The sequence below is a fragment of the Aptenodytes forsteri genome, unplaced genomic scaffold (genome assembly GCF_000699145.1).
Source record: "Aptenodytes forsteri isolate BGI_AS27 unplaced genomic scaffold, ASM69914v1 Scaffold41, whole genome shotgun sequence".
NCBI lineage: Eukaryota > Metazoa > Chordata > Aves > Sphenisciformes > Spheniscidae > Aptenodytes > Aptenodytes forsteri.
In genome coordinates, this window is record NW_008796211.1 from 3,345,089 (window position 1) to 3,357,034 (window position 11,946).

At 36.8% G+C, this 11,946-nt stretch overlaps 1 protein-coding gene across 1 annotated transcript in view; it reads right to left on the minus strand.

Annotated features, from left to right (window-relative positions):
• Window positions 1–4,928: 4,928 nt before the first annotated feature.
• Window positions 4,929–11,946, minus strand: part of LOC103906391 (uncharacterized protein KIAA0825) — a 160,168-nt gene continuing 153,150 nt past the window's right edge. Inside the window, exon 10 of the mRNA XM_009288290.1 lies at window positions 4,929–5,043. Within this exon, the coding sequence (XP_009286565.1) occupies window positions 4,929–5,043 (115 nt within the window). The remainder of the gene's footprint in view (window positions 5,044–11,946) is intronic.

Sequence of the window (11,946 nt, forward strand, 5' to 3'; positions counted from 1 at the left end):
CATGGCAGGGGGGTTGGACTAGATGACCTTTAGAGGTCCCTTCCAACCCAGACTATTCTATGATTCTATGATTTTATACCTGTTGAATATGATCACCATTATGAGGTTCTTTGCCTCATTCCTAGATAGAGAATGAATGTGACTCAGGGTTGTGTAGACACTGAGACAGTTGTTTGTTGTCTGTCAGAGCTTGGATTGATTTACTGCAGAAGCTGGATAATGAGCTATTTTAACATTAAAACACGTTCTTCAGTAGGAGATATTATAAAGTATCTCCTCAGAGATGGTTGCAACCTACTAACAGCTGAAGTTTTAAAGGATCTAAAGGGCTCGATCTGGTAGTCATCAGTTTGCACTAGCCATGACTTGAGTGCCTCCTTGTCAGTTTAGGGATAGTTGTTTACTAAATTTAGACATAGAATCTTAATTCAGATCATCACTTTATGTCATTAGTACTTGGTAATTGCCAGTTCTTCCTGAGACACTTATTATAGAATCACTTTTTCAGGAAAAAGAAAAAAGGGTTTGGATTTATTTTTGCTTGTTTGCATGATTCCTTGCTTTTTAGAGTGTTTTTTGTCAGCTCTGTATCATTGTTTCACTTGCTGCAATAATAGCCAACAGTCTGTTCTCAAATGCTGTTGCTGGAGAGGAATAGTCTGGTTCCTTCATCATTTTATTGATGGGTATTACAAGGCTCTCAGTGATACCCAACCTGCTCAAGACCTTGCATGCTTTTCTTGTACTGCCTGCCTGGCAACGTCAGTCGGTTTACTCCACTTCCCAAGTGTTGGAGTCCAAAGGTAGAGGAAAAAGCAAGCTCACCCTTGCCCATTTCCTGGGCCTCATGCTTAAAATAGTTTTAGAGCTTCTGCTTCCACTCATACCACCGTTTACAACATGGACAGTTACTGCAGAGAGGCGGCTTTGCGCCAGCCAGGACCTCCTCAAGATCTATATGCTCGCTTGGAAATCTCCCCGTTGCCTTCAAGTTACTCTCTCATTTCATGCCTAATTGGGCAATGGGTCTAATTCCTCAGTCTTTCGACTATTGCCTTGGAAGTTTGAACAGTGTCTGTCACTAAAAATGATGGCACTTATTTTTAAGGAGTTCCATAAAATAGTTTTATATCAGCATATAATTGGTATCTTACTGTAGATAAGACTCAGTAGTATTTTGTGAAGACCTCCCAGCTGAGAGGGAAATGGAATATTTCTGTCAGAGGAAGCTAATTGGAAGAAGCCAGCCTCATGCCTACCTTGCACTGCTGTGAGGATGTAGAGATGAATTAGAGAACATCCATTCGCCGCCGTGCATATTTCCAGAACAAATAGCTTTGTTGCCTGTGGTGTCTACAAAAGCCCTCTCCTGGAATAAAGCATGATCTACGGGACACTGTTTGTCAGGACAGCAGTCACTAAAAGGCAGGGCTATGTCTTAATGCCTGTCTTTTCCCAAAATTCTCTCTCTCCTGTCTTTCTCCAGTTTCATTACTATTAATGCTATCTCAGTTTTGCCCTGCTTCTAGTTTTATTAACTGCCTGTCAAAACTAGCAAGAGGTTAAGATTTGGAGGACTCTGAACTGGATACTAAACAAATGTAGTTAGAAATATTCCATGCCATGAAGTCTCCCATTGAAGCCTGTTTCGTTAGAAGGGCTAAGCATACTGAAATGTTAAATGAGAATTAGGTGTAAGCGTTAATGATAATGCATAGTTACCTAGTTCGTGCTATCTGATCCAATTCATTTCTATAAATATAATAATTTCCTTTTAAGCTAACTCGGCTGAGCCAACGAGGACAGCTTTTGCCCCATTCAGAAAGGGCTGTTGTACACAACAGACTTTAATCCTTATTTTTTACTACCTTTCCAGGAACAGTTAACATGGTCAGATTGCAGTGGTCATGCAACACAGAGCCCGCACTGCAGCCAGCAAATATGGCTCCTGTTGCCTTCATTTATTGAGGCTAAACGTATATGTGAGACGTTTTTGGATCAACAAGTACTGACAAAGAGACAGGACATAAAATACAAAAGCAAAACATTGCAGCTTTATGAACCCATCACTCTCAAAATGAAATTAAGTCAATTTTAGAATCAGCAGAACTTTTTAAAGAATATAGAACTATTGTTTTATTAAGAAAAGCCAAAGAAAGCAGCAATCTGTTATACAAGTACTCCTAATTTTACACAACTTACAATGTAAAAATGATCAGCTCTTTCAAGTGTCTTTCATTTTTCTTCAATTAAGGGTTTAAGTTTAAAGTAAGCAGTCTTGATAAATTAATGGTATGTTATTTAGCAATCTTAGTTATACAACTCTTATTAGTACTGTAATTTTATTGAACAAACGTGAATGTTGCAAAACTATCTATTCAGCATAAGTGATGTTGCCAAGATGACGTTTCTTTTATACCCTGAAGGTCAGTTAATAGGATCACTACATTGCCAACAAATCGAGCCCTGCTATTTCTCAGTAAGGACTGAAGTTCAATTTCAAACACATACTAGCTTGCATTCAGATACTCTAAAAGACGTATATATAGAGAGAAGTTTGGATATGAAAAACATCCAAATAAAATATTGTGCAAAGGTTCAGCTTTTATTCAGGCTAGTTATTCTGTCTTGTCAGCTCCACACTGGTAAAGATTATAAATATACTCTTGCTAAGAAAGATGAAATTTTCCTGGTGCTACCCAGTGGGTTACTGCTGAATTAATGTGGCAGGGAGAGAAGGGAGGAAGGGGCATAAAGAGTTGTTTGGTTTTTTTTTTTAACGTGACAGTTTACAGATTATTCAAGAACCAGGTGTGTTGTGAATTTAAAGGATAATAACCAGTTTGGAATAACTCCCCATATGGACATTCCCATTTCAGAGTAAGTGAGGGTTTTTATTCTGGGTTAGCTTATTTCACTTGCAAAGTTTATCCTATTCAGAATAAGTGTTTCCCAGAAGGGGAGCTTTTTCACAAGAAGTATTTCAGTCAGTTTCACCTCATAGACAGAAATTCACTTTATGTCTATACAAAAAGTTAGTTATGTACAATAGATTTTGATAAAATAGGAGAGAATATTCCAAACTCCAACTTCCACGTGCACTAACACACTATTAGTATGGCTTGGAGCATGTGTGCCTCATTTGTCAGAATACTGTACCTGCCATCGTAGGCAATCCTTGTAGCCATGTTTTAAGCCTTAAGACCACAACTAATCTTCAAAGGTGAAATACAAGGCAAAGAAAAACTGTTTTTACACTCCATCAGTTCTTTATGATCTGAAATTACTATATCAGCAGCAGAGGAAAAAGTCTGTTTTATTCTTTGAATAATATTTTTAGCATTTTTGAAGCACCGGTGCTTCACAGCCCTTTTGTTGATGCTGTGTTGTAACAAGACCTTTGGAGAGGTGTAAGATGCAGTGGTCCTCATTTTCATTTTAAAGGTCTGAGATTTTATATGCACGATAAAAAAAAAAGCAATTAAGAGGAGGAAAAACTGCATTTCAGATTAGACCCTACAGCAGCATTAGCGTTACGGTTACCCACGATGCTGCTGAAGTCTTTAGGAAAAAAATATGCCTTCCTCCTACTCAAGTGGTCTGAGTTATGTCCATAATAGCATCTGTGAGAAGATGTGGTGGGAACAGGAATAGCTGCAGCTCAGATTGCAGCCCTGGCAAGATCTTGCCAGGGTCCTTCATCAGGCAGAGGAAATAGTTTCCTTGGACTTCCAATGCAAGAAACAAATAGTAAAATGATGGATTATTTCTGTAGAGCTAAGGAAATATCAACCACACCTTCTGTTATTGTCACAATAGCCACCTGTCTAACTCAGCTATTTTTAGTTTCTGAGGAAGAACTTTTACTGAAAAGAAAAACATTTAATAGTTGGAAAACCTGAATATCAGACAGGGCTTACTTTGAAAATGAAATTTCACTGTCTTTTATCAGAAATAAATATTGCATTCTTTATCTTTTTCTCTTCTCAGTTCACTGTTGAGATAGTCCTTTGAGCACTGCCTGTGAATAATTCTTTTAAATAAAAAGATGCTTCTCAAAACTTTAAAAGCTGCTAACAAGTTTCTTTATAATGTGTCTTTTAAGTCATGACATACACTGGATGTTAAGTTAGTTTTTGCGAGGGCAGTAAAGCTGATGCAGTTTTGCTTAGGAATAATGGCCAAGCATACTCGTCCCGGAGCAACTCACAAAGGACTGCAGACCTATGGCCTATGCCTGTCCTTTTTCATACATTTTGGGTGATTTAATGGCAGGACTAACTAGAACACAGGCACCAAGGGAAAGAAAAGGTCCCCGAGCGACACTGACCGGGGGCAGGCTGACTCTGAAAGCTGATGCAGTTTTGCTTAGGAATAATGGCCAAGCATACTCGTCCCGGAGCAACTCACAAAGGACTGCAGACCTATGGCCTATGCCTGTCCTTTTTCATACATTTTGGGTGATTTAATGGCAGGACTAACTAGAACACAGGCACCAAGGGAAAGAAAAGGTCCCCGAGCGACACTGACCGGGGGCAGGCTGACTCTGACTCCAAAATGGTCGATGGAAGCGTAGCACGGGTGTTTGCTTAGCACGTGTCCCAAGTTGCATTATTTTCAGAGTAAGTTTTATACTTTTAAAACAGTTCTTGGTTTGTCATTCAAGTTTATGCCTCCGCAGTATTGAGAGACACCCTCCTTGTTTTGTGACATTGACATTTTCATATATTGTTGTTCGCCTTATGTATGTGTGAACAATTGCTGCCTGGATGGGGTGACTAGACAATAACAGGGGAACATTCTTCAGTTTAAAACTCCTACTCAAGTTATATATTCCTGAGCTTTCTAGTCCTGTCAGTTATAACTAAGCCATTAAGTTAATCATGTTGAATTCAGAAAAAGGTGCTACCCGAAACCTGTCAAGGTAATTATTCTTCTTTATCCTCTGAGGTAGGAGTGCTCTGTGTCAAATAAACATTTTTTAAGTGTTCCACCATAACTTTCTCCTCATCTTCAAGATCTGCACCTTCTTTCATCTCCCACCTGAAAGAAAAAGAACTTTTTATTAATTTTTTTATGTGTTTTAAACCAGTCTTTAGAACAAGCAAGTCAATACAAAACTCGTTACTATCAATTCATTGCCCCCCCAACTGTGGGGTACACCAGTTGAGATTACTGAATCATACAAAATACAACCCCCAAAAATCTTGCCCCACACAATTGGCATGGCCATGAGGCAATTGACACAAATTGTCAAAACTACCACAAAAGCTTACTTATATTTATTGTGATCGTACTTTCCTTTTCTGTTTAATAACACGCACGTTGGTAGAGGTGGAAGCCTTGTAAAACTAGCAGAGGAAAAAGTGGAACAGCTGACAAGCGTTTTGGAAGTTAAGCAGATGCTCTCAACACTCTGTAAGTTTGCTGTGAAAACTCAAACACCACATGACGTCCAACCCAAATATTTAATGTGAATGGTCATCATTCTCTTGCAGTGACAATGCTATATTACAAAATACCACAAGACTGACTGGCTCTTTGTTTCTGTAACCATCAGGTATACCTATCACACCAAGAAATAAACAGCATATCAGATTCTTCCCTTTCTCCATGTGAATACTCAATTCTAGTTTAGGATAAAATCCTAATACCATTAAAACTGAAAAAGTAAAAGAATATGAAGACGATTTTGCTTTTTTTTAGCAGTTAATTAAATATAAAACCTTAAGAGCCACACAGTATCCCTTGCAGAAAATCAGCTAAACTTTGCATCATTCTAATTATGCCTACATAATGTGGCTCTATCTCTTTTACAAATTTTGTGGATATTTAAGAGTTTGATATCCCTTTAATATTAATCTCTTTCTGTTCTAAGTAGATAATAAAGTATAGGCTCCCAGTTCAGACCAGCTGAAGACAAAAGGTAAAGCATGAATACTGAATACAGAAATCATATTTTCAAGTATTAAATCAAGTAGATTATAAATGAGCCATAGGATGATCCTGTAAAGTAGGAGATGTAGAGAAGCAGCAGAACAAAGACTGCTTTTAGGAAACTAATGTCGGGAGCAATACTTTAATCCTGTCCTCACACTTGTTAGGTCCTCATTCAGATGCAAAAACCAGAAGCCATATACAAGTTTAGATTGGTGAATAAATCAAACATAACACAGAATAGTGGGAAGAGTATATTGCATTCATTGTCTTTGCAAAAAGAGGACAATTGGTATTGGCAGTAGAGCATGGTGTGCACTTTTTGTAACTCTATTTAAAAGCTTACTAAAACCAGAAAAAGAGCAAGTGCTCTGTAGTACAATCTGATCGTTAAAATACAGTTAGGAAAAATATATTCAATGAACATGTACAAATTATCATGTATCCATCATACCTTTACCTTAAAACTGAATCTGACGACCCACATTACTGCCTGGAGTGAGGAAGTATCAGAACAAGCAAAGTATACTATGAATAAAATTATAAACACTGTATGTCCATGATCAAAGTTTTGCAATAATTAACTTCCTATTACTGCACTCATATATGACTACTGTCCTACTTAACCTTATCTGAATGTTAACATTAGGTACAATTAATGGCTATTATGTCTGTCTGCTTCATTCTCTGGTTTATGATATGGTTATAAAATCTGGCTGTATGAGCCCTCAGCACAGTTACTTTTGCAAGCGTCCCAGGTGAATGCTGTCGAACAGGGTGACTGGTTTCCCTTTTTCCTTTTGCTAATGTACCAGGGAGCCTCTTCAAACCGAGGAAGAAGTCGCGCAAGCCTTAATTTGAATTTATGGTCCTCAGAGTCATTCCCAAACACCACTTTGCCAGTCGAATTGATTCATTTTAATTAATTTGATTTGTTGCATATTTTTAAGCAGAGGAGCTGTTTGCTTAGAAGGACGACAACTAAAAATGCTAAGTGGAATACATTCAAAACAGTTATTGCTGGAGGTGTAACACAGAAATCTAGCAGTCTTGGCTAATGGAAGCTTAACAATAAATCAGCAGATTCCTTTTAAAGATAGTGACTTCATACTTGTCAGCACATTTCATTGAATCTTAAACGTTAGTGTTGGTAAAAATCTTCAATGTCATCCAGTTTGGACATTCTTTAGTGTTCACTTTATAACAAGTTATTACTAATACATTACATTATCATTTTATCAAAAAGTAGTCTATTTTTAAAGCATTTAAGCAGGTCCAATGAGGATAAGAATGTCTTCTATGCATTCACTTAACAGTATCCATGAATTAAGGATCTATGAAATGAGCTTGACAAACACCTGGTCCCTCATCTAATTTAGAAATTTTTCCACTCATGCTTAAAGTCTGGGGACAATATTGTTTTTTAAAAGACTACTGGACAATAAGCAAGAAGGCCACACCTTATCTTTGCTGTTCTAAATGGGATGAGAAATCAGGTGTTTGTGTTCAAGTGGAAAAAGAGTCAGCATTGACTATTCAAAAATTTGTCCAAAATGGAACATGTTTTTACTAGCATATCTAAAATGTGTGACAATTGTTTTGGCAATAGTAATTGGTACAAATCCAACTAGCCAGTTCACGTAATGTGAATGTGAATGAAATTACCATCATGAATTGCTTTCAAAATGCAAGCTTCATCAGTTCAGCAGCCAACCTGCACACCTCTGTTGTTTCAAATTATTAGTAACGTAGCTCTTAGAGAAAATTTCCAAATACATAGGTGGCATTTATTTTATTTAGTCTGGCTATACCTTGGAAGATTAAATAAAATCAGCATTTCAAAAGGGTACTGAAATTATTTGAACCAATGCATCATATCACCATCTACATTTTGCTTAGAGTTCATATAACCATAATAAGATGAGTCCGAGTGTCCAGAAAGCCCACCTTTCAGTATATTCTTCATATTTAAAAGAAAGCATATGCTGAAGTCTTGGCTTGCACATCCACAAGCTAACAAAGTGCAAGGGGAGAAGTATTCAGTGCCCCAGGAAGATCCAGTGATTCCGGCTCAGGTTTCGTTAGCGATGTATCCATGTGCTGTCCTTGCTTGTAATTAGCATCTCTGCATCCATTTATTTAAATGGGTATGCAGGACTATGGTGACACTTTTGTCTCTCCGCTATACTGAATTATAAAAGGTAAGGAAACAGTAAATGTGTTTGCAAAGATGCAGAGAAAAATCTTCTCCTGTGCACCTGTTAAAAAGCATGCTGGACATTTTAGCAGGGCTGGATTTAGTACATGGTGATACATTTGCCGCTTTTTCTCTTGCAATATTGCGTATATTTTGTAAATTGTAGATATGTTCCTGTGAAGGCACTTTTCTAAAACCATAATAGGGATACGTATATTACATTTAGGTGCTTGTTACAGATCAAGAGGAAGTATATGCCGTTGATACAAAAGCAGTAGTATATTAAATCAGAAATAAAATGCGTACAGTAGTATGCATATAGGGATTACCAAAAGTGACACAGATTTTACCTGTAGCAGACTGCCACATTTTAAAAGTTTCATTAAGAAGTTCACTTTAATAGATACTCTTTGATTAGTTACTAAGTTTTTTTATTCAGCTCATTAGTTACAACAAATGTGTAAAGATTAGAAGGAAAAAATATGTAAAAAATTACAGGCAAGAATAAACATGAACAAAATTGAAGCAAAATGTAAGAATAGTTTTCAACTCAGATGTATTTTGAACTTTGAAAAATCTCCTTATCTATCTGTATTATTTGAGAGACTAATCATGCCCTTTTCTAAAGCTTATAGGAAACAATGTCTAAAAAGTGAACATTTTACAGAAAGGGTCACCCTATTATAATTTTATAGTGGTATTTTAGGTATTGCTAATAGTGCTTATGTAGTATTTTGGTATCTATTGCATTTCTTGATGTCCTGAAAAATGTTACATCACACACAACTCTATGGAAGGAAGAAAAAAACCAAACAAACAGTGGCACCATTGTTATTTCCTACGGAAAAGCTAGTGTCTCAGGTCCTCTCGTAGGGAAGTGTTGGCAAATGATGAAACATTAACTGTACAGCTGTACATTAGATAGCTGAAAAGATGCATTTCCATATTGAATAATAGCTATAGTTAATAGCTGCTATGTATCAAAAAATAGCAATGTATTTGATACTGAGCTAAGAAGATGACATAATTCACATCTAATCTAAATCAGACACAGACAGTGCCATTCAAACATCCTAACATGGGTAAATATTCAGACTGCAAGCACCGCAAGCTCTTAAGCTTATCTATTTTTAATGTGGTGAATTACCACTGGAAAGCTTTACAGACACACTATTTTCAAGAGGAATTTTGGTAAGAACAGTGAGCACAAGTAGAGAAGGACTTTTTTTGCCAAATATTATGTAAGAAGGCAAGAGTGGGAAAAGAACACAAAAAAGGTGCTTAAACTTAAAATACATTCCCTTTTATCATTACGTGATTTAAGAGTCTTTTAATGTAATTTACATGAAAATATTTTCCACGTATGCACCTTCAGTTTCTTCAATAATCTGTTTTGCTGTAATTTTCAAACTTCTGTCTACATGCATTTATTTATAAATAACAGCATAAACTGAAGGAGGCAAAAGAAAGCGATAGTTTCTGCATAAACAACTAATTGATGCAATTTTGTGAAATTGAGATGAAATTCATCCCATTGTTTAATAGGTGCAGGTTTTCTGCAAGGGACTTAACCCTAGTACGCGCTGCCAGCTGTGGCACATTCTCTTACACGGTGTGCTTGCGGCTGGGGGGGGCGCCCCCCTCAGTTGGTCCTGGGGTCCCTTCCCGTTTAAAGAGTATTTTTCATGTGCAAGTATTTCCTGTAGCCATTTAAACTTGGGCAGACGTGAAACGATTAATTGCATTTGCTCCAAAAGAGGTCTTCATACTTGTCCTTATGCTTGCTCCTTGTAGAATATAAGTGTGATAAATCTTATTAGGGGCTTGATGAAGATGAGACTGACCATTTTTTTGCCAGCCGTTGACAGAGAAAGAGGAAAGTGGCAAAACAGGCGTGAAGCAGAGACAGGTGTTTTGGTGTTTTGTTTTTGCCTTTTGCGACCTCCACACTAGTTATAAGCCATCGTCACACATCCTATTCTCATACCTGTGCAGGACCTTTACTGAATTCAAACAGCTTTGGTTGAAACAACCATTATCCCTTTGTACCAGATTATACTGGCATATTTATACCTGAGACGGAAAATATGTGGAGTTTGGTATTTTTGTATAGGTTTAAAGAGTATTTTTCATGTGCAAGTATTTCCTGTAGCCATTTAAACTTGGGCAGACGTGAAACGATTAATTGCATTTGCTCCAAAAGAGGTCTTCATACTTGTCCTTATGCTTGCTCCTTGTAGAATATAAGTGTGATAAATCTTATTAGGGGCTTGATGAAGATGAGACTGACCATTTTTTTGCCAGCCGTTGACAGAGAAAGAGGAAAGTGGCAAAACAGGCGTGAAGCAGAGACAGGTGTTTTGGTGTTTTGTTTTTGCCTTTTGCAACCTCCACACTAGTTATAAGCCATCGTCACACATCCTATTCTCATACCTGTGCAGGACCTTTACTGAATTCAAACAGCTTTGGTTGAAACAACCATTATCCCTTTGTACCAGATTATACTGGCATATTTATACCTGAGACGGAAAATATGTGGAGTTTGGTATTTTTGTATAGTTCTTGAGATTTCTTATGATAAATCAATACATTTAAATTTAAATGTAAATGTTTATTTTCATCCAAAATAAACTTATACATTTAAATGTATTGCAGTGCTGCCAATAAAGTCAGTAGTGTTTACACTGAGCTGCAATGGGTAGAGAAATCATGCAGTTAAATAAAATATAATATCTTGCTACCAGCTCATGGAGCATTTTAAAAATTGCCTCTTTGCTTCCTGAAGTTCATGAGAGATGCAGCTGTGGATTAAGCTCTTGCAGGTAGTGAAATAATTGTTTTATCAATGTCTAGCATGTTATACTTCACCAGGAGACAAGAAATCTCAGCAGCTGGTATCTTGTTTGCCATTTTTAAGTAATAGAAGAATATACCTCTCTGTATATTTCAGCTGTAAATACACTTTTTGTAACATGGGAAATCATAGACCATGAAATGCATTTTACATCAATGTTAGACAGCCAACTAAATCCTGTGTTTGTCCACAATCTCAAGTCCTGAAAAATCTTTCAGATTCTATGGGGGGCACTGTTTTATTTTTCTAATGGTAGTATTAAATTAAAAGGGAAGTCTCTGGTAGTTTAATCAGATTGCATTTGGTTAAAATAATTTATTTAAGACTGTGACTAACATTTTAACTCCTTAAATATTAACCGTTCAGAAAATGCCTGCTTTGTTTCAGTCATTTGTGTAGTAATCTTCTCAGATTTTTTAATCTCTCTTTAATCCATCTACTAACACATACTCCCCTGAAGGACATAAAAAAAAAGGAGGGTGGGCAGCCATCAAATACGCAACTACTGCACTATTGAACAAGACCCAGAGGAACGATGTGATGCATGTAAAGGTTCCGGTAGTGATATTCACCCTGAAATCACACCGACCGGGACAACATCTCTATGTCTACCTAATGCAGAACAGTTCACTTGTCTTTCTTCATCCAAAATAAACAATATCCCCCTGTAGTGGAAAGTTATATTGCTTTCAGGACAATCTATGTGAGAACCGGTGTCCTTCATCATATTCAGAAATAAATGAAACCTGAAAATTTCAATACAATTTTGTCAAATTCCTCTCTCTTACATAAACACAAACACCATGAAGAATGCCCTCCCTGAATTTTCCCAATCAATAAAACAAATTCATTTATTTCCTAGAGGATATGGAGGAAGACACCATGAGAATTATTATTTATGTTTTTAATTATCTATATGCCAAAAGAATGGGAGTGAGGCAAAAAAATTAAAGGAAGA